The sequence below is a fragment of the Nipponia nippon genome, unplaced genomic scaffold, assembly GCF_047370975.1.
Source record: "Nipponia nippon isolate SJK-2023a ecotype South Korea unplaced genomic scaffold, ASM4737097v1 scaffold_1, whole genome shotgun sequence".
NCBI lineage: Eukaryota > Metazoa > Chordata > Aves > Pelecaniformes > Threskiornithidae > Nipponia > Nipponia nippon.
Window position 1 is genome coordinate 89605163 of NW_028262290.1, and position 26580 is coordinate 89631742.

At 40.6% G+C, this 26580-nt stretch overlaps 1 protein-coding gene and 1 long non-coding RNA gene across 3 annotated transcripts in view; one reads left to right on the forward strand and one right to left on the reverse strand.

Annotated features, from left to right (window-relative positions):
- The window catches only part of LOC104021865 (cadherin-6), a 109369-nt gene that overhangs the window by 32806 nt on the left and 49983 nt on the right, over positions 1 to 26580 (forward strand). Inside the window, exons 2-3 of one of the 2 annotated variants that reach the window (XM_087761349.1) lie at positions 15147 to 15211; positions 21969 to 22324. In XM_087761349.1, coding sequence (XP_087617475.1) covers positions 22097 to 22324 — 228 coding nt within the window. In that variant the 5' untranslated portion in view covers positions 15147 to 15211; positions 21969 to 22096. The remainder of the gene's footprint in view (positions 1 to 15146; positions 15212 to 21968; positions 22325 to 26580) is intronic. The other variant, XM_087761345.1, reaches the window with a different exon arrangement.
- LOC148057462 (uncharacterized) lies at positions 1828 to 15065 on the reverse strand. Its single transcript, XR_015705589.1, has 4 exons — positions 14991 to 15065; positions 7853 to 8093; positions 6843 to 7014; positions 1828 to 2167 (listed from the first exon to the last, which is right to left on the reverse strand). It is a non-coding gene; the product is annotated as an uncharacterized LOC148057462 (long non-coding RNA).

Sequence of the window (26580 nt, forward strand, 5' to 3'; positions counted from 1 at the left end):
GTAATAGGGAGATGAAATACAACAACTGATTTGTTTATCAGACCATTCTATTAACCTCTAGTGCAATATTTCATCTTTTATAATTGAGCTTTCCATTTTGTTATTAGACCTTAATAGCTAAATTGGCATCTTGAAGAGCGGGCCAGGAAATACAAGCGAGCACAGGGGTTCAGACACAGTTCAGTCCCTTCATCCATCCTGCACAGAAGCTGCATCAGCCCCTGTTTTATGATGCCAATGAGGTCTTCTTCCTACATCCTCTTGTGGCTGCGGTGTGCTGGTGAAGGAGACTCCACTCCTCCACCTGCAGGCCACCTTCCCAGAGCTGTTCACATAGACCCACTCCTGGGAGCCCTCCCCACCTCCTTTGTGTCAAGATTGTGTAGGTTCACTAGAGATCTGCAAGCTACAATGAGCTTATTTCAACCTAAATGGGTTAAGGTATAGTACAGCTAACAACCTCCTCTCCTGGCAGCGTGTAATAGTACAGATGACAACTTGGTGACAAAAAGGCTCTTAAGCCAACACAGCTGCAGCTGAGAGAGAACATGTGGACAAGACCTTGCTCCCCCATCTGAGCGCATTTGGTTGTGTAAGGTAGAGCTGCGGTTTATGCTCTATCCATTTAGGCAGGAGCATGGAAAAGGAAAATAATCAGCCAGGAAAAAGAACTTGAGCCAAAACTTTCCCTTTGCTACTGGGCCAAAGAAAGGCTGGAGAGGAGACTTAGATGTGGTGATTAGGGCAGTCAGATGGACCGCCTGGGTGCTATGAATATTAGAGTATGTTACACGGCCTTAGCATAATAAATTGAAAAGGATCCAGCTCAGAGAGCCCCACTGGAGTACAGTGGCTGGAGGTGGGAAATGGGCTTGAATGCTGTTCTGATTTGGTGGACACGTTTTGATGTCCCAGCTGAGGCTCCTGAGGGGAAATAGGAAAAGGAGGGTCTAGCTTGTGAATCGTGCCAAGCATTAGCTACCACATTGCCTGCCTGCATCAGATTTGCATAATTTTGACCTTTCTCAGTAGCAGAAGTGCACACACCTGGAGGGCTTTGATGGCAGAAGCATGAGTGCCTGGGGAATTCTGGCACCACCAGGGTCAGCTGACAGCTGAGAAAAGGTTCAAAGGCTCTAAATACTGAGCTTCAGGGCCCAAGTTCTCTGTCCAGGAGACAGGACAGGAGAATTGATCCTATTGACTATTTTATTTCAATGGTTGGACAAATATCACTTCCATAATTTGAAAGTTGCTTTTGCAGTTCTCAACCTGCTTTGTCCCTCAAATGTCACTAGTCCATTAAAAATCTCACATAATAACCACCCTTACTCCATTCCTTTCTCCCATTTTTCTTCCTTCCTGATGTATTCATCCTTTTAAAGGAGGACAAATTAATAAAACTTGTTCCCAAAATTCTGCCACTTATGTTAAGTGGAGATTATTATCAGCTACATTTGGGACAAAAAAAGTCATCAAATTACCTATGCTGTCAACTAATGCCACAGCAGATTATATGTAAAGCTGGTTATATTCACACCAATGATTCAGTGCAACAAACTAGGTCACTCCATGGCCATCCTTGTGTGTGTAACATGACATGTTTCATGAGATAGGGAAGGAAGAAGAAAGTACCATTTGCTAATTGGAAATGGATTCCACCTTACACTTCTTGAAGTCCATGCAAGAAATCCTCTGAATTTAAGTATATATAAGAAAAAGGCAAAACCCAATAAAGAATAAAGTATTATTTTCTGGCCGGTAAGAGGTTTTTACTAAAATATTATTGAGTAGTAACAAACAAACATGAAAGCTACAGAACTGCACTTGACATGAATGTCTTTTTTAAAATAAACAGACATGTTTGATTATTTGTAATCCAGTATAATCCACTGTGTAATGTTAAATATTTTAAGAGAATTTTTCTTCCATTTGTTCTCAGCATGGTTGGCCTGAAGCCAAAATGTTTTTGTTTTTAAAGGCAACACTCCACTAAGGGTTTTGAATTTCTTTCATCTTGGCTCTTTTTATAGCATTTTGAAATTGGTTGTGCATAGCAAATTCACAAATGGCAAAAAAACTATGGCAGCATATATCTCTTGTGTAGGTAAACTCCTGGTCTCATTTCCCAGGGTTCTGCAGCAGGAGGAACTCTACAAAGTAGTTGCTAGAAGAAATAAAACAGACCTGTAAGTATGGAATAACAGTTAAAAACCTGCCTTTACACCTACAAATCCAAAATACAACCAGTTTCCCTGTGCCTCTGCCAGAGGAGGAGAAGCAGGAAGATTTCTTAAAACACTGCAGAGCTGAGAATACCGCTGGTGAAAGAACTGGGCTGAGCCTTCGCCTGGTATAGAGGTCTAGAGAGAGTCTGGGTTGTCTATGGACTGAAATCAGGGCCCAGGTTTTATCATACAGTTTTGAATACACTGTTTAATGGCATTTTGGAGCCAAAAGATGAAGTAAATCAATTTCTGTAAGAAACTGTTTTCCTCAGTAGAAGGTAACGCAGTGATTTTTCTCTGTTAGCTTTTCATTCCCTGGCAGAGAGCATGCTTTTGCTCCTCCTGGGGATGCAGCTAGCAGATAGATAGAATTCGCTACAACTATTCTGTTCCTCTAGTCCCAACAGGTATTTCACACCCCCCTCCACTCTCCTCCCCACGACAGGCTGCTGCAGCCCATTCCATCTGTTGTTCTCAGTCTCGGCATATTTCAGATCTTGAATTTAAACATCCAGAATTTACCATGCCACATTTGAAAGTCTGGGGCCTGGCCCCAACATATATTAGCTTGGCTTTCCACTCAGGAGGTATTTTGTCTCAAACAATGAAAACGCATTGTAAGTACAGATTGGCTTTCATTGCATTCCAGCTCTGGGGTGGCTAGGACACAGGTTATATTTCCAAATATTATTTGGCAAACATCAGACTAGAAACATGCTTGCCTAAATGAAAATGGAGATTCTCTGACAACCACCTGTCTCCAGGAGCTGGGGCTTTAATTAAAGTATCAGTTATTGCAAGACTTGCAATGAAATTGCCAATCAGCAGTGCTGAACATCTCACATTCCTGCCCTACTCATGCAGGGTAGCATCCCTTTCTTCCTAAAACTTTCTGCAATGTTAAAAAAATAAGCTTCATAAGCAGTTCAGTTCTCTTGTAAGATATTTGTATAGGCCTATAACCTCTTACAGGGATTTCTTCTTAATTTGTATTCATTCACAACCAGCAGAGCAAATGAAAAGTGTGGCAGGGATAAACTCATTCCAGGAGTTCTGCAGCACCCTGCAGCTTAGCAAAGGTAATTTGTGTAGTTACAGCTCTTCTTTTATTGAACACATCTGCAGCAGTCATTGGATTGGGATGTTTCCTTTATGCCTCCTTGAGAGCTAGTACATGTCCTGGGTGGAAGGTTGAATTTGAAAAATGTTCATATAGCCTGTGACCAGCTATGGGAATACAAAAGCCAGACTACTTTGATCCTATCAAACCGCAGAAATACTACAACACACATAAAAAAAGAGAAACAATAGAAAGGACTCATGGGTAAACAGCTATTTATTTGTTATGATCTCACCCTAAAGATTTTCCTGTTAAGACTTAATGTGGTTTGGTACAGACGTGAGCTGGGGCATGGGGTTGGAGATCAAGCGTATAAATAACAGCAAGTAAGAAAAACAGTTTAAAAAAGTGTTCAGAGCTTTTTTCTTGTCTAAAATAGAATTTATAGATTATGCCCTTCTACTGTGAGGATGAAAATAAAGTAGGATACAGCAGCCTTAAAGTGCAATTAGAAGCAAGTCAGGAAAAAAACCTAATCATGTCTAAAACAAGTGCAGCTACCACCAAAAGGCAGAAGAGGACCCACAGCCATAAGGTTGATGTTACCCAGCCAAAAGTATGAGGAATAGGGTTAGATACTCAGAGTGCTCATTGGCTAATATCCCCTCACAGTGGCTGAAAGAGATGCAATGGCAGCATGCACTCCCTTTTAAACTCAAGGGGACATTCTGTTTGACCAAGCCAAAGTTGTCTGCTGCTCCTTTCCCATCCCTCCCAGGCTCTGAAATGTTCAGAAGTAAAATGGTGAGCCGTTCTACTGCTGATTTTCTTCCTGCAGTTTTGCATTTTAACATCCTTCCTGCTACACCTAGAACTACGACTATTACGTTTACATATATCCAGGGAAAGAAAAAGACAGATATTTTAAAAGTGTAGATTCCATACTGTAGAAGTTTGTCAAAGTTTTGCACAGTAGACCAACTGACAATTAATCTTCCTTTCTCCTTCAGCCACAAGCTGCGCTTACACCCCCCCACATCAGAAAAAGCACATTCATCAATTATCTGTCTCTTTCCCATCCCACTCACCAAACAGCTGTAATAAAAAAAAAACCAAAACCCTTATAAATTACTTTGGGACATAAAGGGAAATCTCTCCATTTTATAACAACTTTGTTAATTTTAAATGGAATGGGGATTCTTTTTCCCCTCATGTTTCATGCTAGCGTACACTTCCTAGGACATCATATTTTGTTATCAATTTACAGCAAGGAATCATCCAGTTTACTACAGGGTCCTCCAGCAAATGCAGAAACAAACTGACATTAAGAAGCCACATATTTTCTGTAGGGAGTCACCTTCTGCAAACCTTGCCTGCCCATAAGTATGCATAAAAATGCAGCTCCTGGGAAAAAAGATTGAATTCTTATCCTGGGGGAATGGAGGAGGGAAGTTGTACTATTAATAAATCCAAATGTTAGGCTTAACTCAATATTCAGAGTTTAGGCAGGGATGATATATTGTACTCCCCCATTTGAGAAGGAATGGCAAGGCAGGCCAGACATTGCCATTTTTCCTTGAAGACAACTCATTTTCCTTCATATGCTTATTCAGGATGCATGGCTCAGATGCCTTTTAACTGGGAGTCCCCACAGGAACCACATCCTGGCCCTTTCCTCACCACGTCAGCTCAATGGGTATGCAACTCCACTGGAGTGAAATGCTCTCTTTCCCTGTTTAGCTTTCAAGAGCAGTGAGGCATGTTGTGTTTTTCTGGTTTTACGATTGACAAAACCAACCCGTGCGTCACACTGTATGTTGCAACTGGATGCGAACAGGGAGCCGTCCATCACCCTCCCAGATTACCTGTGTTTACTAAGGCGTCTGTTTAAGGAGCTGTTAAAGGAGCCTTAAAAACACCAGACAGCACCAGGAAGGACGCATTCCCCTAGACTTCATCATTTACACAGGAACAGAACTCCAGTGACTCTGCTCACGTACGTTATCAGCACAGGGAGCACATCCAGGATGGTCTGGGACTGCAGCTTCTCGATGCAGAGATTTGGGGAGGTAGAGACTAAGCAGCAAAGCACAGGCTGCCATAGTGACTACAGAGCTCCCCAGGACTGCCTAGGCTTTGTCAGGGGCCACTTCAGGCCCCAGAGCATGCCAGAAAGCATGCTTAAAGTCACCTCATCCACGTTTCCCTCAGGCCTCCAAATTACGGGCTGTACCTCTGAGATGCAGCTCTGAATTTCAGTCAGCCTTGAGTAATGAATTGATGCTGCCTGTTTTGGCATGAGGCTTGTCCCTGCAGTGCAAAACTGCTGAGAATAGGGGGCCGCTTCAAGAGCAAAATTGATGCTGTGACCAGGAGGGCGATCACAGTCCTTGCGACTGCATGCAGTCTCCTGCCTTCAATGCCACTCCAAGCAGACAGCCCAGGGAAGGGACACCCACTCAAATTCCTTGCCGGGCTGGAGCCTAAGAAAATACCTGACCCCTGCAATGCCAGGCAACATGTCAGAATGCCACCAGCATGAGCTTAATATAAATGCAGTGAAAAGGTGCATCTGGGGTGTGTGTGCCCTGAGTCTTCCCCATCTGGCTGCATCCCAGGCTCACAGCTGAATACCCAGCTGTGTCCCAGCTCTGAAGCACTGCCAAGCTAGGAGCCTCTCTGCTACCACTCCTTCTCTTTCTTCTTGCTGCAACTTCTCATTATTTTCCCTTTTTCCACACTTCTGCTGCATAAAAATTGCCCATCTGACAAAGAGTGTTACAGTCAAAATCTCATTATGGGCACAGGGGAACACACTTTATATGCAGAGCCAACAATTAGAGTTTATTGTTAGTATAATTAATGTTTCAACAGTAAAATCAAAATGAATCAAACAGTTATTCTAAGTCCAGTTATGTTGATGCTAACATTTATAGTCCATATTATCTAATTATTGCTAATTCCCATTAATAGTACAATCCAATTTGTTAGTCACCAACTTCCTGGTATCTACCTCTTTTTGTCATGTCATGCTAACCTTTCTTATGAGTAGTAACAGCAAATAAGTAGCGCCTTAAGTTCCTCACTCGGAGGAGTATGCTGTTGATGGTCAGAGTTTCTTCCTCTTTGGTGCCTGGTCTGCTTGGGGTTTTCACATAGTCTGTTACTATCACTTTTTTAATTGGTGCCCAACTTCAGTTACAGAATATTCACTTAGGAGTTGTTGAAACAACATACATGGTATAATTTCTTTAGGATAAAACCATGCAATTTCACAGAGTTAAGCTAACACAAAAAATAAGTTGAACGTTAGTCACCTGTTGGGCAATTGTTGGTTCAACTAAAACAAGCTAACATAATCTCGGGACCAGACAAGGCCTAAAGTGGCCTGCGTTAAGCTAAAACAAAATCTGCAATTTTTCAGTAGCAATGGCAACATCTTATTTCCTAAGGTGTAGGACTACAAAAGCTGTATTCACACTGGTGCTGCTGATGCATACACACTCTCACACGTACCAATTACATCAATGCTTTTTCAGTAAAACTCTGCTTACCTGATCTTTTTCCAGTTACTGTCAAATGAACTGCAGTCAGTGTTAGATGTTATTCTCCCAAACACCTGAGGCTGTCTTTCAAGCTGAAGTCGCTCATCTCTATTCACATCTCACAGAGTCGCACTTTCATTTCAAGGAAAAGAGGCTTGTGGTTTTAAGCCTCCACCTTGCTCTGGATACTAACGTCAAGGAAACGCTTTAGCCGTTCAGCACTGAAATCAAAGTTCAGCTCCTACTGGCAACAGTAGCATTACCATAGCCATTACTAGTATAGGTAGTAGTATACAGCACACAGGTGCAGGCATAAATATATATATTTTTTTTATATATATATTTATATATACACAGGTAAGCTTAACACTTGGAATATGGTACTAAGTGACAATACATCACCCTTCTGACAAACTTCAGGCATTTATAAACAGAAAGGAATGAAAATCTAAAATCATAAATCTTAGATTGCCCATTTAATGAAATACCATATTTTTCATAGACAGCCTGAATCTTGGATAATCCCTGCTGCTTTATAAGCGTCCATACATAAGTCCTCTTACAACCTACAGTGTAAAAGAACCTGCAGTAAATCAGAAGAAAGGGGTATTGGTTAGAGATTATGGGGAGGGAGCAGAGGCAGATAACTCCAGGGCAGACTTCCCCTCATATTAACTGTGTGGACCTAACACCTGCATTGTTGCTAAGTTGCAAGGGCTTTAAATATGGGAGAGAATCTAATTTCTGGTTTAAAACAGATAAGTTATGGATTGGTTATGTAACTGAAGAAACAACATTTCATTACAAGACAATCAATTCAACAGATAATGTGTAGATGGAGCTAATAAACTGCTGGTGTAATTTTGATTTTGTTTTGAAACTTGTCTTCATCCAGCAAGTGAGAAATATCATAAAACTGTAAATGTCTTGCAGCTTATTTAAGAAAAGATCATTAAAAACAAAGTTGTCAAGATCGGAGTAGGAATACATGAAATCTTACAGAGTAATGAGAAGGATACACATGTATCTATTTATGAGTTTATCCATGTTCAGTTTATAGTGATTCCTCAGATTTTTCAGTGTCCATATTGTCTTCTGGTTTTGAATTAGTGCTAAGACATCATGGGATAAGAGGCTTAAATGCCATTGACCTGATTGCAGTAAGAGTTAGGTTTCTAAATGCCTTTGAAGGTCTGGTCTTTACATTCACTCTGTTTCCTTTTTCAGGAATGGTACCTTTGCAATTCTCACAAAATTACTCTGAGGATAAATGCAATAAAGATTATTAAGTGATCGAACTCCTTGGTAATTGAGACTATGTGGGTACCTTAGACAGGTGGATAAACACTCATGTTTGCCTTCAGGGCAATTTGACAATTTTCAGCTTACATCAGTTTGCCCATAATTAGAGGTGAGAAGGAAACAGGAAAGCAGAAAGTGGGAGGACTTTAGGATCAAAGCTAAGTGACCTTGACAGGAAGGAGGCTTTTATCTCTCCAGAAGGAAGCAGCCTAAGCTGACGACAGTCACAATGCACTAGGAGTGCATGTAATATTTAAGATACTGGGGGGGGGACACATACTATGAGCGCAAATAAGTACAATTTTTAGGAATGTTTGAGATTTAATTAAGTGCATCCTTTGTTGCAAAAGCATGGATTTCTCTAGATACAGCCAGTAAACATTTGGTCACTACATGTGGTATTTAAGTTCTAGTGTCTTCAGCTGTAATCATTAAAATCAGGCTAACAGAAATTTTGCTCATAAAAAAAATAGCAACAATTGAAAGAAGTGCTAGTAGAACTAAAACATTTAAAAAAAAAAATAGGAGTGACATGCTGGCTCTAATGACACGAAATTCTCATCAGTTTCAACAAGACTGAGGCTGGTTGTGTCTGTTTACCATTTTCTGTAACAGCATCGGAGAAGTTTAGTTTTGGGTCAAGAAAATACTTAAGACATATGTAGTAATCTTTCCACTAATGGAAGAAGAGCAGATTGACCCCTCTCTTGATGTGAAGAGTAGTGTAAGAGATTGTACTGACACTTCAGTTGGTCAAGTTTCATTTCTTAAAGGAAATATTTTTCTTGAGCATTAACTGCTCAGGGGAATACCTTTTGGATGAAAAGGATTTTCTGAAATAAGAAGGAAGTCTCTCTTGTCCAGATTATATCTGCTTGTTTTTTTAAACAGAGACATCTATTTACAGGCATGAAAGCACAAACTATGCAAAAATAGTTTCTTTTAATTCTGCTCCTCCCAAACCACTTACCCAGTGGTTTTGATCTTGGCTGTCAATCCTGGAAACTCCATGGAATTAATTCAGAATCAAAACTAAAACTCCACTGAGCAAAGAAGGCCAATTTTGCCGTCTTCAGTGGCTTGCACAGAGCAATGTTCGTTGAATCCTGGACCAAGAGCAACCACTTGCATCACACATTTTGTATTTTTAGGATTAGTTTCTTCAGTTGTCTAAAACATAATAGCAGAGCTGTCCTAGAAGCTTCTAATCTCCAATTTGCTGCATATGATGATTACATAGTTATTTAGCATTAACAATATAGTTAAGAGTTGCAGTATGGCTCCCACTCCCTTCCATGGAAGACAATAACAAAGAGTCTGTCTGGAACAGATTTTAAAAATAAAGCACCATATTCAAGTCTCCATTACACAAGGGGAAGATTTCAGTAATTCCATTAGAGACCCCACTGGCAAAAAATATAAGCCCTGTTTATATCCCAAAGAGATTCTACATATAATTGCAAAGAATTTAACAATACTATGAACATCTATTGTTTTAACTCAGACTGGAATCTTTCCCATTTTTTTTTTTACTGCTAAGAAGCAACATGTTTACAGGGATCTGATCACATACCACTGAAAAGAACTTTCTTATTGGTTTCAATGCCCAGAGCAGTGTGCTTTAATAATACAAGCAAAGGGGTTAGTCACCTGTATAGTATTTGATGTTCACAGTGTATGTATGCAGAGCTGTGTGAACCAAGAGAGAAAAAAATATCATGTGATTCGAATTTCCTCAATATTCCTAATTAAACAACTCATTAAGGTTTTTCAAAGAACTAGTGACATAAGTGGCATTATTAAATACTTCAGAAACTATTCAGTCACAAGTAACATTATTCTTTTATACTTTTTCATATTCTGAGAAACATAAAATTACTAGCAAAAACATATTAAAAGGCCCTTTTCAAAGAAGAAAGCCACCTCTCAGATTAGTGATTTGAAAAGCAAGTATGCATGTTTCCTATTCAAGAAACTTCAAGAGTTTCAGAAACATCACTCACTGTTCACAAAACCTCAGTTAAGTAATGAGTCATCGTGGCTGGAAATACACACTGAAGCGGTAAAGTGTATTGCCTCACCTGAAGTCACAGGCAGAGTGTAGATGCTTCTGGCGTGCAGTTGTACAATGAATAAATATCATCTTGCCTGGACAAGAATGTCCTACTAGTCAGACTGCTAGAACATCCCTGCCAGCATAGCGTAGTATTTATTCACCCTGGATGAACCGCAAGCATGCCTTATTCCCACTTTAATAGTCATTAGCCAGTCCTAGTAACACTGAAGTCACTCAGACATGATCAGTCCCTCTCCCTGCTGCAGCTGTTTTTTAATGCTAGCCATGACATTAGCCCAGGAGGACTTGCCACAGGTATTTCTGCCCTCTGCCATCCAGTCTAGCCCTGCTTGAGAAGATCTCCTAGGTCCTTAATAGGATCCCAAGTAGGATCAAGAGATCCGAGAAGGGAGGCCAGCAGACCTGCATTAGCTTTCCTGTCTTTTGCTACAGCTTCTTAAGCTGAGCAGTTAATAGGGGTAACATTAAGAGGCTTTTAAAGAAGCTATAGGGTTTTAGTATAGCCAGTTACTATCACGATCAAAGAAATAATAGACTCTTTCATCAAAATAAGAGACATGACCTACTAATCTACAGTTCTTTTAATAGCACATTCGTAATTAAATGAGTCTTAATGGGCATCCCTCTGTTTTCCAGTTGATTGCTCCTGTTGGAGCATATTTGCACAAATGGAGTTCACTTGCCCACAATAAGCCGAGCATTGCAGGCATTTCTGATTTGGTAGCACTCTGCATCCATTTCACAGTGGTAAATGACCATGAAAGTCTATGAGGAATAAGAAAGCCCCTGACAATCAAATACAACGTCAAAGTTTAGCTGTTTCTATCCTCCCTAGGTCCAGTACCTTATGTCCCACCTAGTGATTGTTTTTGCCTAACTTTAGAGTGGGAAATTAGCATATGTTTCTGTCAAGAAGTAAAGAAAAATATAGTGAGTGCTAAGCCTCTAGCAGAAAGAAGCAAACAGCAGCTGGTGAATGGAAAACTGCTTAAGACAGACAACTGCTTTGCTCTACCACAGATGAAATGGGGCACACTGGGAATGGGGGTAGCGAGGAGAGTCCCTGTAAGGGGGAACTGCAAAAGGCAAGCAGCAGAGATTAGGGTCGCTAAAAAAAAATAAACAAACAACAGTAGCAATCATATATAGGATTTTGGCTATCCTAGAAATGTGAAGTTACAGACAGTTGTAAATAAAAAAAAAAAAAAGAACAGTCTCTTTTGTACATATGAAAAGTGCATAAGCTCTAATATGCCTAAATTATAATCAAGTGAACTCTGCTTGCCTGCTTGCCCTCAGTTGTACCACTTGCTATAACAATTCCGTTATCTCAGCCTGTGAGTTTCTCCTGTAGGAAATAAGTCAGGATTTTAGCAATTAATATCATGTTTGACAACAATATACACTGCCCAAAGCACAACCAAAACATTCCTGTCAAAGAATCTTCTTTTACTTGTGTCTGTTATTGAACTGCCTAATTACTACTGTCAAAAATAGTCAGTCTTTGATAGGAAGACATGCTGGTGCCTGTTGAAAAAGAAACCTTACAGCCTCCTTTCTCTTATTCCTGGCTATGCAAGTGGTAGCATAGCCTTTGCCTTCATTATCACACTACAATACTTGAGGGAGAACTGCAATGACACTAAAACAGCTGCAAGCCCAGATTTTTCTGTTGTGTTTGGAGAGTATCGATGACACCTTGGCTTTGAGTAATTGCTGATCGGCACAGAAAGGATCTGTTGTCTATGGTTCTGTCTCATTTATGGGAACTTGTGGATAATTTTCCTCTGATGGCATGGAGGTAAGTGCCTAATAAATGGTAGGTTGAGCATGCGTGGAAAAAGCAAAACAGGATATCACACCTACATTAAGAAAAACAATTTTAAGGGAGAAGCTAACCAGTTTTGGGTTTTTTTATGTGTCTAAAGATTTGGAATAGCTCCTTTACTAGAGATTTTTGGGTGGTGGCATCTCATACCTTTCTCAGAATGGAGTCTTGTTTAAAATAGCTCTATTTTTGCTTTACAATGAAAAGTCTAAAAAAATTACTGATCACTTCTAAGAGCCTGTCTAGGAGACTTTCAAGTACCAGAGTCTAAAAAGAAACAGAATAAGAGGTATTCAAACCATGCAGCTTTTTCAGTGGAGAGACAAAATGCTTTAACTTAGGCACTTCAAGTCACCCAAGAGCCTTTCACTTTCTATTAACTGGGTAGGGAGGCTAGGCTCCTTTTCAGACATCAAATTTCAATGCATAAAGTAGACTGAATTTCTTTTTGATGACACTCCTGCTTTGAAGAACCTGCTAGTTCCCTATCCTAAAATAAATAAATAAATAAATAAATAAATAAATAAATAGTGTTAGGGAAAACCCCAACTTTATAAAATCAACTGCAATTTTGATAGTAGCTTATCGCATATCTGAAAACAACAGTAACTCTCACAACAGGATGACAACACTGAAGACTTCCCTCAAGTACTGCAACAAGGAGTAAGGCTTTCCTACAGCATTTTTATGGCTTCAAGGATATTTTTGGTACTGCTGAAAACCCTTTGGCTATGATTCCATGCGCATCTGCTACTCTTCCGTTAAGGTATTGATCAGGAATAAAAGACCCATGTACTGGATACACACAGCAGTAGGAGTGCTACCAATTTGTTCTCCCACTAAATGTAGTTGATTGCTTAACTGTTTTAGTCTTCTCTTCATCAAGGAACAACTTAACATAATTTACTGTATTATTATATATTACCTGCTAGTCACATACCTGTCTCCTGTTTTAGATTATAATGCAGCATTAGCAGAATGCTTCCCTCTGCCGGGGGACAATAAAATACCGTGGAGGCCTGTCCCCACGTCACCTGCAAAAGGCAGAAGAAGCTAGAAGCCTTTTGCAAGACCAGCTCCTGCTTCCTGTAACGCCACGCAGAGGTAGCTCACAAAGAGGACAGGATCAGCGAGAGCTGGGTCCTGTCCTTCCTCCTCCGTATATCTGCTCACAGAGGTGACTAGCCTGTGACAACTACATAAGGCTGCTGCTCTTGCCTGCACAACCAGGGAACATTAAATCCTTTTCCAGGTGCTCCAGCTACAGTGTCCACACACCCTCCAGCATACGTCAACACCCAGCCGGTATGTGCAGCAAAGGTGCATATGGTGATTAAAGCACAGATATTATGTCTTGGACTCGCACACCATCAGAAAGGAAGAATAATCTTGTGATTAAAATGCTGCTGTATGACTCAGGAAATCTAAGTCCAGGTTCCAGCCCCACCACAGATATTCTTGAATGACCACAGAAAAGTCACTTAATGCAACCATACAATGGAAATAAGATTTCCTTTTCTGTGTCATTCCTTTATCTTGTGTGTTGAGACTGTTTACACACAGTGGATAAAAGATACGCTCCCAGTGTGGCTAAATACAGAGACTTAGAGAGGCACCTCTGAAACAAGATGACACTAAGGCCTTTTTCAAATGCCAGGTGAAAAAAAAAAAAATCAAAATATCTGAGAGCAGACAAAACAATATCATCAACTCACTCACCAGCTACTGAATAAAGTCATACAGACATCTTTTGCCACCACTACTCATGAAGTAAAGGAGATATACTTCTCACTTTCCCTCTTTTGTCAGTGTGTGGTTTTGTGAAGGCTGGTGTTCATGTGCATTCGGGTCCACTAGGGTTAAAGCAGTTGCATTGTTCAAAAGGGCCATGTTAATAGATCCCAATGCAGGATGGAGGTAGTAGTTATCTTAACATTTCTGCTGCATTTAGTTATTTTTATAGCTCTGGACCTTTTTTCCTGCTGAGAGAACTGAATTAAAAAATGACTTTGAAAGACACTATAATCAACCACTGCTGGCTGCAACTACATTGTGTATTTGATGTCTTCAGGAAGTACCTCTAGTTTAAAACCACAAATCTTTCGGTTTGAATTCTCTCCTATCTCTGCTCTGTTTTGTTATTTCAGAGGTGTATTTACAGGAATAATCTCTAGAGTACATGGGTTTATATAACAAAGATATAAGAAAAAGTGAACATCACAAGATTAACATTTCATCAGCTATCTTTACACTGAAAAATTGACATTTTTTTCTGTTTATGACTGATATTTACAAAAGAATGCCTCATGGACAACGAAGGAAAAAAGGCATTTGGATTTCAGAGCTGTAAAAGCTAATTCACACTTGAGAAAATTATTAGATGGAGACTTTCAGATCTGACTGGTCATAAGAGAAACATAATTGTAAAGTAAGCTCAAACTCAACAACTGCCTTTTAAGTCCAAGTCAATTATGGACAAGTCTGCAGTGTTATAGCTTCCGAGCACATGAAACTTAGCTATTACTGAAAATATCTAGCAAGGAATTCTTTGCTATATATGAAAATGTATAAATGTGATATATTAAAATATATGAATATGACACTGAAAAGAATTGACTATGATAAATTTGGAAGCCTCTATTTTTTGAAGTTAGCTAGAATACTTTCTTTTCTTTGTACAGCTATTGCTACTTTAACCTTCCCCCTGCCCCACCCCGCTTATGAGAAAGTAATTTTTCTGCAGATCTTCCTTACAGCCTTAATCCTTTCCTTGCAGTCTTGCCTGCAGGGTAGCAGAACCACATACTTCACATTTGTGAGGACAGCCCCAAGGACAGCCTGGGGTCCTGGCTCCTCTGGGTCATTCAAGTTCTCTGAGACTTAGACATTGCTTCTTTGGCACGGCTTTACAACAAGGTAAAATCCAAGCAAATAATCACCAGATCCTTACCTAGCATGTCTCATTCCATACCACAGACTATCACACCTTACACAGCAAACACAGGATTGACTATTTACCCATTATCTTCCTCCCCCATTAATGTTTTCCCCACCTTTCATTCCCCAGGCTTTGACAATGAAGTGTTGATGTCTTCCTCTCTCTCAGGTTTGATGGGTTAAACACTTGCACCTGATGCTTGAGCCAGGGGAAGGTCCTTCCAGCAGGACCATGTAAGTATGGAGAGTATCTCTCACTGCATGGTCTCGCCAGGGGACTAGCAACTGACTCTCCTCCACAGGGAAACTGTGAAGCTGAAGCCTGCGGTCCAGTTACTGTGGCTGGCAGTTTGCTCTGTAAAATTGTTTGGGATTTAAGCAGGGTCAGTTTGCCTGGCAAACTCAACTGGTGCTGGCTGGGTAATCATCTAGAAGATATGATATCAGAATATTTTCAGTGCATCCCCACATCTTCTACAAAATTAAATATAAATTAAAGCTTCCAGGGCAGAATCCTCCTTTTCTTCCAAAGGCAGTGGTAGACACTTTATAATATGACCTCCTGACCTCGGTGCCAGGGAAGGTCATGGAGCAGATCATCTTGAGTGCCATCACGCAGCACCTGTGGGACAACCAGGGGATCAGGCTCAGCCAGCATGGGTTCATGAAGAGCAGGTTCTGCTTGACCAACTTGATCTCCTTCTATAACAAGGTGACCCGCTTAGTGGATGAGGGAAAGGCTGTGCATGTTGTCTACCTGGACTTTAGTAAGGCCTTTGACACTGTCTCCCACAGCATTCTCCTGGAGAAGCTGGCTGCTCATGGCTTGGATAAGTGCACTCTTCGCTTGGTAAAAAAATGGCTGAATGGCCGAGCCCAGAGAGTGGTGGTGAATGGAGCCAAATCCAGTTGGTGGCCGGTCATGAGTGGTGTTCCCCAGGGCTCAGTATTGGGGCCGGTTCTGTTCAATATCTTCATCGATGATCTGGATGAGGGGATTGAGTGCACCCTCAGTAAGTTTGCAGACGACACCAAGTTGGGCGGGAGTGTTGACCTGCTGGAGGGTAGGAAGGTGGAGGGTAGGAAGGCCCTACAGAGGGACCTGGACAGGCTGGATCCATGCGCTGAGGCCAACTGTATGAGATTCAACAAGGCTAAGTGCCAGGTCCTGCACTTGGGTCACAACCACCCCATGCAACGCTACAGGCTTGGGGAGGAGTGGCTGGAGAGCTGCCTGGCAGAAAAGGACCTGGGGGTGTTGGTTGACAGCCGCCTGAACATGAGCCAGCATTGTGCTCAAGTGGCCAAGAGGGCCAATGGCATCCTGGCTTTTATCAGGAATAGTGTGGCCAGCAGGACCAGGGAGGTGACAGTGCCCCTGTACTCGGCACTGGTGAGGCCGCACCTCGAGTACTGTGTTCAGTTTTGGGCCCCTCACTACAAGAAGGACATTGAGGTGCTGGAGCGTGTCCAGAGGAGGGCAACGAAGTTGGTGAAGGGTCTAGAGCACAAGTCTTATGAGGAGCAGCTGAGGGAGCTGGGGTTGTTTAGTGTGGAGAAGAGGAGGCTGAGGGGAGACCTTATTGCTCTCTACAACTAACTGAAAGGAGGTTGTAGCGAGGTGGGGGTCGGTCTCTTCTCCCAGGTAGCAAGTAACAGAATGAGAGGAAATGGCCTCAAGTTGTGCCAGGGGAGATTTAGATTAGATATTAGGAAAAATTTCTTCATGGAGAGAGTGGTTAGGCATTAGAAAAGACTGCCTAGGGAAGTGGTGCAACCACGGTCCCTGGAAGTGTTCAAAAAACATGTGGATGTGGTACTTAGGGACACGGTTTAGAGGTGGACCTGGCAGTTAGATTAACATTTGGACTCAATGATCTGAGAGGTCCTTTCCAACCTTAATGATTCTATGATAATATGGCTGTTGATGAAGCCAGGGACTAATCTGCATTTTCCACCAACAACCATAAACCAGAGCTGATTTTGGGGCAGTAATGGCACATACACTGGTGCATTCATAGTATAATCTGCCAGAATGAAAGAACAGGGTCTATTCTCTGCCTTTGTGCATTTTTCCCCAAGAATCTGAGCAATCTTCATGAGGATGGATGCAGTTCATTGTGTCACATAAATGAAAAAGGAAAAAAAAAAACCGAAAACAACCAAAACCTAAAACTAACTATTCTTGTTAGCTGAATTTTCAGATCCATATTACACTCACCCAGGGTATATCAGTATCATTTCCCATGCTCAGTTTCCTAAATTACTATGCCACATCATCTATTAACTTTCACCTCCTCATTCAGTCTCAGTGTGAGAATAACAGTACATTATCAATTCTTGAAAATACAATTAATGTTCATTCCAGTGTACTAATGGACCTTAATCCTAATGTGTGAAGCTTTGTACCCAACCCTTAAACAATGAAACTGTACCTAGATGACTAGGGAATAAAAGATCTATTATACTGGCACTTCTGTTTGAATAAAGGTTATGTCAGAAACTTTAGAGACACTGATGGTTGTTGGCATATTTAGAGGCTATTTAAAATGTAATAATCAGCAGCCCATAACGTCCGAGACATATAAATACATACAGAAACGTAATTGAATGCGTGGGTTCTGAAAAGAAATTATGCTCAAGTCCAGAGTCTAGGACACTTTATAAAGCATATTCCTTTGAGGGGGGAGTACTATGGGACTGAACAGAAACAAGTGAAGAAAAAATGTTTTCCCTCTCCTTGCATGCCTCTCATGCGAAGGCTCTTTGCTAGTCTGGTTTATTTAACCACCAACTGGGAAGAGCAGCACAACCCACAGTGCTGAGTGGGAGTGGAGGTGGAACCTTTTTGGGGTTCCTCATGTCAAGAACCTGCACCTGATGCCTGTCACTGTGCCAGAGAGGCATCTCCAGGGCAGAGGTCCCTGATTCATAGCAGTGACTCGAATGGACGCATTTCCTCTTTGATTTATAGTTGAAATAATTAAGTATTTCTCTGGAAGGGTGTAAATTTGCACTGAATTCTCACATTGGTGGCATTAAGACATTACCTACATTAATGAGATATTGGGGGAGAGAGGGAATAGAAAGGCTGACTATGAATATCATCACCTAGGGGAAATAATTTTGAAGTGAGTTGATATTTATAGTGATTAAACAATTGTCTGAGGTTTTGATCCTTCAAAGAGGCATGAACATAAACTTTAAACCTGCGACTTGTCACACTGGAGACAGTTCTGTGACTTCAAGTGACATTGCTTTTATGTTAACAATCATCATACCTAAAGATAGACTGGGATTTTTTTTAAGCTTGGGTATGCAGTTTCCTTCTTCTCCCGTAAAAAGCCCAGATTTGCTATATATTTGAGCTGACAGAGCTAAGCCAGTTGTCTGAGGCTGTTGTACAGTAAAATCATTTTTCACTCTTGACAGCTGATTAACACAGCGAGTTCCCCAACTAGCTGACCACCTGATGGTTGAGAGAGATGCCATGTTTAAAGCACTCCTTTTATGTCATTTCCTGTCTTTGTGTGATGTGAAGAAAACAAAGAAAGTTTAGACCCCATCCCAAGGTCCCATCAGTTATATTTGCACATCTCCCTTTAAAGAAAATAAAATATCCGTGGTGAATGACTTGTTTTCAAAATAAAGGAGATTGCATGAGAAAAACCATTACATTGCAGAGACCTCTCTGGAGCATGAAACATTGGGACTGGAGCACAGAATGGCATTTAAGGGCCACAGGAACTCACTCTTTACTAAAGGCTTAGCTGTCCACTAAAGTGCTCCTGTCCTTTTTATTCACTCAACTGAGCCTATCACTATGACCTGTAAAACAGTTATCCGCACCTATAGGGCAAAGACACCCTGGACTTCAGATGGTACTTACTCCAATTGCATACTTACGCCAAGGTCTGTAAAGGTATGTCTCCTCTCTTGCCACTCACAGTGAAGCTGCTGGGGCTTAGCTGCTCTGCTGCTTCATGAAGACTACCCAGTCAAGAAGAACATTATGGGATCATGCCCTTATTTCAGCATTTTGGACACATCTCTGCAGAGAAGAGTAAAAGGTTATACTTCACAGCTATGATATCATTCTCGTGAGCTATATTTCAGCATGAGCCACTATAAAACCTCTCCCATGACATCAGAGCTGTGAAATATAGCTGACTTCAAATGCAGAAAATTTCCCCGCAGGAATAATTGTTTCCTGGCAATTGGCATTTGAAGGACTGATCCTTTAAAAGGCTGGCACAAATCCTGTCCAGGTAATGCTGCTCCAGGCAGCACTGCTCAGGAAACATTACGTGCAGGAGCAGAGGTATGGAGCCCCACTGTGGGATTTGGCCGTAGGGGTAATGAGATGAGCACTGGGGGAGCCTGTCAAGTGATGATTTTCACTCCCTCACACCTCAGCAATCCATGCAGACTTCACTAATAGCAAAATAATAGGTTTGCTCGTATGTTGCGCTCCCTAGCTCAGACCCTGCCTCCCCGATAAGGCAAGCTGCGTGCGTACAGCCAGAGCCACCATCTCATCCGTCTTTTCACATCTGCACTGCAAGCACAGATCATGACGGGCATGCTGTCACATGGCAGCTTGCCAGGGCTGCCACTGCCCAGGGCACTAATTAACTCACCTGGGCAGGCCCCAATCTCCCCACAAAGCAACCTGGCAAGAAAATGGAAGTCAAAATCATTGCGTGAGGCATAATCTCCTCTTCCATATCACGTCAGGGAAGATGCCCACCAGAACAGACTCCACTCAGAGCCAGGGGTTAGAGGAGTGGATGTTGGCAGAGCCATAAAGGACAAGACCCTACACAGGTCACAAGGGTACAGGAGGAAGATAAGAAAGACTATAAAAACTGGGAGAGAGTTAAAGCCACCTCAGCTCTCCCTAGCCCAGTGCCTGAATCTGCCTGTGTCCCCCTTTAGCAACCTGCACATTTATTTGTCGGTGCTCCATGAATCACACTGAAGGCAATTGTTGAACAGCTTGTAAAGCTTAGTCACACTGACTTTTTCTGTTCCTCCTCTGTGAAGGTCTTTCTGTGGTGGGCAGCGGGTCTGTTCTTGCTGTTATATCTGTGTGTGTGTGTGTGTTTACCTGTATGTGTGTATACACCTATGTGTCTGTGTATCTCACAACACTCAAAGCCTTACATGGATACAGCTCCCATGACCTGCAGGACAGGGTTGTTTTTACCTACAGAAAGTTCACTGGCATTAATGAGAGCTAACTAAAAACCTTCCCTCTTCTCCAGACAAAACTACACTGCTTCAGAAGTAATTGTACCTTTTCCATTCTTCCTCTTAATGTTAAAAAACTGACTCCTCCTCAACCAAAAATTACCTTTTTACAGTATTTTACCTTGTGAAGCAGTAAAACAATATTGTTTGAACAGCCCTGTTCCATTACCTACTATCCATCTAAAAGCTAAGTGGTATTTCTTTATCGAAAATTATTTACTAAGAGGAACTGTAAGAGTCTTGAGGTTATTTTATTCAATTTATTACTAAGAACAATGACAACCAGAAAAGTGGCTAACCCGAGTCTTTGTAAATGCTTTAACTCCGTCAGTGTAGCTCAAAGGCTAAATTCTGCCTGATTCACACCTTTAAAAAACAAACACACATAATATAGGGAAAAAATTCGCCTTTGATATAGAATATGACCCAAGTAGTGTTGCGTGAAATGCTTACAAAATAAAACAAAAAAAATTATCTTTTCAATTTGCTATAGTCAGACTGTCATTCCACAATCTTTATTTACAAATATTGAGAGCAGCTGTGTTGAATTGTGAGCTGCTTCAGAATGATTTATTGTTTCTTGATCAGAATATTGAAAAAAAACTTTTCCACAGAGCATCTGTTTGAAACCAAATGAAAATTAATCAAATGATCCTTCTGTAACAGTATGGAACTGTTTGGACTAAAAATTTAACAAAGTGTTTATGAAAAATATACGTTGTGGAAGGTCTCTGTCAACTAATTCTGATTTCTTCGAACTGTAAAATGTTCCAAAGCTGCTCATTAGGCATTTTGCATGACCGGTTACCTGAGACACATAGTATCATTTCTTCTTCCTGAACAGAAGTTTTCAACTTTTTTAAAAACAGGACTGTCTACACTACACAGTGATACTGTATGTATAGCTTTTTTCATGATTAAAATAATGCAATATTCAGAGATAGGGATCATTTTCATAACTATTTTGTAGATGCACAGATATTTATTATTAGTAATAGTAGAAAGCAGAAACTAGTAAGAACCCACAAGTAGAGATGAACTAGCTGATTTTTTTTGTTATTTTTAGAAGTTATTAATGAAAGCATTTACGTATATAACTGTGTATTTAAAAATCTAAATCTCTGGCGGTAGGTAACTGAGAAAACCAAAATGTCCACTTAACTTCCAACACAGTATCAATCAGGTCTAGTATGTGGGAGATGTTGACAAATATGCACATTTATTTCACTAACCTGTTTGCCTAACACTTCCTAAATGAAGTAAAAGGCAAAACTCCTTAAATGTGGGGGGAAAATCCTGGAGTTATCCAAGTCCAGGTTCTTCAACCCATAACTATAGCAACAGAATGCCTCCTGGGAAGACAGTGTGCACTCTTGCTAGCCCTTCTTCAATGTAATAAGGTAACCTCATCAAGGTCCCCAGTCAGAAACTAATCAGTTACATCCCAAAGTCCAGGCAGTAAAAAGAGAAATGCCTGGTTTGCCTTAGTCGATGAATGGAAGTAAATGGAGTTAAAGAGGGAAAAAATCCCCACAAACCCAAACATCAGGACTCCTTCCTCCTACTCAGTATAGATTCACTCAGATTATTTGAAGGACCACTTGCAATGTTTTAAACCAGAAACAGCCCAGCTTTTCAACAATCACTATTACTCTTTTACTTTTTGGACTTGTTTGCTGTAGTGATGAATGTTAAGTACCTTTGAAAATGCTCAAAAACTTGTTATTTTTCTTTTCAGAGATCCTTTGAGACTGCAAAGACTGTTTAAAGAAGGAGACGGCATGAGACTGGATTCAGTGCAGTAAAGTAGGTTAGTTTGAGGACAAGGAAAAAAAGTCATTATTTAGACCTTCTTGTGTTGCCGTGATGAGAACTTACCATTGCTTCTGGCTGCTGTTTTGGGCTGGCCAGCCCCACCAAAGTTTCTTAACTCCATTATCGAAAAGGACTAGTGGCTTTCCAGAAAAGGAAAAGGTTTTGGTATTGTCTGGAAACAACAGGCGAGACCTCCATCGTTCTAAAAGGAGCTGGATGTGGAATCAGTTCTTTTTACTGGAGGAATACACAGGAACTGACTACCAATATGTTGGCAAGGTAAGACTCTTTCATATGCATCTGTGTTTTGATTTTAGAAGCACTGGAAAGCTAGCAATAACAAGTAGGTAAGAACAATGCCTGCTACAACTTTTAGTTCGCCTTCCTGTCTGCCTAGCTTCTGCTGAGGAGTAATTCAGCGGAAAGGTTAGTACACTTCAGCTGCAAATTGTAATCAACAACACGGAGTTCCTCATTTAACCAGCAAGTCCCATGGCCAATCATGCACAATTATCTTAAAGATTTTCCTTTTTATTTTTGTCTGGAAATAGTGCAGCTTAATTATAGGGTTGTCTAGGCCAGATTCGTAGCTTTAAAATGTAATATGCATTTTTCCCTCATGCTTATTAATTTTGCTAGAGTCAAACTATATAAATCAGAATAGGTTTTGGTCCCAGATATTTAGGATTCACAGTACCCATATTTTGGTGAGGATTCTCTCTATCCAGCAAAAGGCAACCATTTCCCTTTTTATTCCCCACTGCACACAACAGTGCTGCAGCCATGAGGTTTTGTGGTGCCACTGGGAACTCTATGACATGACCATAATACCACAGGCCATGCTATTACAAAAAGTTGAAGTACACTGTGATTATACACTAAGAAGCAGCAGGCAGCTGAAAATTTCTAAGCTCAAAACATGCTGACAGTTAGAAAAGAGTCAGTAAAAAATAAGAATAAAAAAAAAAATCTCAACTTAACTCTGAAATATCCACCTCCCTGAGCAGCAAACCCCCATGTAGGTAACAACCTTTATATGAACTGTAGAGCTAATGCACCTGTGGTAAGTCTAGAGAGAGTCTACACTGCCCAAGGTGCCGTAGTCTATAGGAGTCTCTCTTGCAGAATGCAGAAATTATGCTATTGATGATGACATTCAAAGCAGAAACAATACAGCTTAATTTTCCAAACTAAAATGGGATTGTGTCTGATCTAGTTTGATCTCTCAAGCCTCTTAGCAAAGGCTGCAGATCACAGTGGTTTGACATTTTATCTCCCTCTGCAAGATTCTGAGCATTCCCATGAGAGATGATGGCTGCTTTTCTTGCCTGCCAATCAGCTGTCAGTCAAAGTTGGATGCGACACTCCTTTCCTGCTAAATGGCTGCAAGGCATGATTCAAATGAAGAGCTACTCAGCTGGTGTAATACTCATAGAGTTCTGACCAGGATAATCAGCATTCATGAAGGGTACCATTAAGCCCAATCTACAGGAAAAAGCCAAAGGCAGAGAGTCCTCAGAGAGGAGAAATAGAAAAGGAAGATAAGAGGGTAAGAAAAAAAGCTAGAAGAGAGTAAGAGGGAAGAACTAGAAAGACAGAGGTGGAAGGAGAGGAAACTTTACAAAGGGGAGGGGAAAGGGACATCAAATGGGGGCAGAGGATAGCAGTTGGGACGAAAAGGTTACCTAAAGAGAGCATAAATAAAAACAGAAGATGAGACAGTGAAGGAAAAAAACCCCAACAGGTAAGAAATATGGAGTCAAGGAAAAAAAAAAAACAACACAATTGAAAGACAGAAGTCCTCCACACAATCTCCTATTTCACAGGCTACTCAGGGGGGTTAGGGTAATGGGGATCTCTTTCTCCAAAGATAAAGCATGTGGTGCTGAGGCAAGTCCTACAGCCTGTCATTTTCACTGTGAATTTTGACATTAAATCTGCTCAGCCCCAAGTACCCCGTTCTCTCCACTGCAGAATTAGAGTAGAAGTTATTGGCTTCAAAGGGACTGGTGGGGGAGTGAGTGTTCCTGCAGGATGAGTTTGCTGAGAGACAGTTAAAAACCAGTCTAGTTGGACCAGAAATCCAAGAAAGTTTGAACTGGAGTCATTGAGAGAGAAAAAAATGTGGATGTTATTTTTAAAAGTTGTTGTTCTTCCTGTTGGTACTTTAATACACTTACTACTACAAAGCATAGAAACTACATATAACGTATAAATGTCATTGATTCTGTGTCCCTGGGCTGTTCACAAGTGGCCTTTCACACGTCTTTGAAATGCCAGAACTGCTCACACCCTTGTAATTGAACAATTAGCCAAGAGGCATGGAAAAGCAGCCATTTATTATTAGAGAAAGTTGAGTATTGGTGTGAGGATAAATGATAGAAACAGCTGAATGTCTCCAAATTGAGGTAACCAGGCACTTTAACTGAGCAATTAAACTTGATTGGTGTGGGCAAATGAGGATAATGAACATGTTTATGAAGCATATTTTTTTCTGAGAGGACTAAATGTTAACCTTAAATATGAACCAAAAATGGCACGAATATTTGGTTATAGTCTTTTTATTCTCTTATATCATAAAGAAATATGAACAGGAAAATCTTTTAAAACAATAGCAATATATGTATGTGAAGGGGAATTGTGCTTATGTCTTACTCTATAAGCAGTCAGACCTGGATCTTCTGGGGATCTTTTGTTTAGTTAAAGCTGGTGGGCATTAACATCATAATTATGAAAAAATTATTCCATATAAACTACAAGAAAAAAAAATTAATTGGGATGGTTTTACTTTTGTCTTGTCATTTGTTAACATCTCTTTAATTCAAACATCTACATCAAAATTTGAGATATAAGAAGTCTGTTGTGAAAGATTCTAACAGCATTATTTCTATAAACTGCCCAAATTACAGTTGTAAAAATCCTGTAACTGTTTATACTACAAAAGCCGCATTTATATCATAATAGTTTTAGAGAGAAGGGAAAGAAAAGTGAAGGGGAATGTATTTAGGTTTGAGATAATAAAAAAGAAAGGTAATCTCTCTGAAGACAGAGCTCCAGGCAATACTGAAGACAGTGCTGAAGCATTAGCGGAGTCAGGGACCAGGGCACTACTGTGCTCCATACCCCGTATACTCTATATCTAATGAATGCTTTCCATCCTTTAGGAGATAATTGCCTAAGCACATATGAAACAAAGTAGCCTTTTTTTGGTACCCATGGGTACTGTCAGCTATTAACAAGTGCTCCCCAGTTTTGTATGCTACACACTTTACTGTCAGCCCAAATATGCTGCTGTATCACGCTGGACAAGAATACGCGGCTGCCAACAAGAAGCTCCCAGTGTTATCAATACAAGTTGATTGTATGCTGTGGCTCTGACACCAGGTCCGCCATTTTATTATACAGTTCTTGTATTCCTGAATTTCATTCCCGTATATTAATGAAATAAAGCCTTTTAAAAAGAGTAGAATTTCACACCTCCAGTCTTGGTTAGTCTCAGACATAATAATATAAGGAACTTGCAGAAAAATTCTAGACTGGAATTATTCATTGCACTGCTGAATAACTAGTGAACTACAGCTATTCATTGAAGTGTGATTGATGGGCACAGTGACATTTTAACCTGAAGATATCTTTTCTTCTGGTTCAGAAATTATGGCACTTGGCAGGGACTCAATCCCAAAATAAAATAAAAGGATTACATGAGCATCAAAGCAAAGAAGTGCCCAGCACTACTACCTAGCCAAAATCTGCAATATTTGAGTTGGATTTTGAAAGAGATCTAGTTGTAGCTATGGCTGCTTTGTACAATTTTAAAGGGCTGGGGTGAATGCAGCTCTAAATCACAGGTAAACGATGAAGTGGTAGTGCAGCTGCATATAGAAATATATGCTACATTCCCTAGAGGTCTTCAGATATTCCTGGGCAAAAGAGTGAAAAAAATCTGCCCTGTTCCAAGATTATACTCAAAGGTATAGTTACCATTTGTATGCCCTTGATGTCTTTGCACAGCTGTCTCATTGGCTACATAAAATCGATGTACTGGCATCCATCACTGAGTGGTCTTGTTAGAGCACAAACCTACAAGTCATTGTTACATAAAGGGATAGGAAGCCTCTTTTTTTTTAGAGTAAAGAAAGATCTGAACTCATTAACCCAGAAACAGCTTCTGGCAGCCTGCAATGGAAAGGAGCAACTTGCTTTCCTAACAACAACAGGAACAACTGTGGAACGGTTTTGTCACACTCTGTCTGTCTGGTACTAAAAGGAAACTTCCAGACATACTTTTCATTTTTGCTGTGTCTTATTGATGTTCATATAGTTCAAGCAGTATGCTCGCCTGGAAGCTATCTGATGTTACTACCTGTACAACCCATCATAAACAATCATCCTCTGCTGACAGCTCCATTTTTCAAGGCAGATAAAGTCAAAGTCCTGCTGCTGTGTGGCTTGGCAAAGCAGAAAGGATACTGCATTACTCTAGGCAAAACCAGAATCCTTTTGTTTGGTGTTGAAAGAACCACTGGGAAAGATAA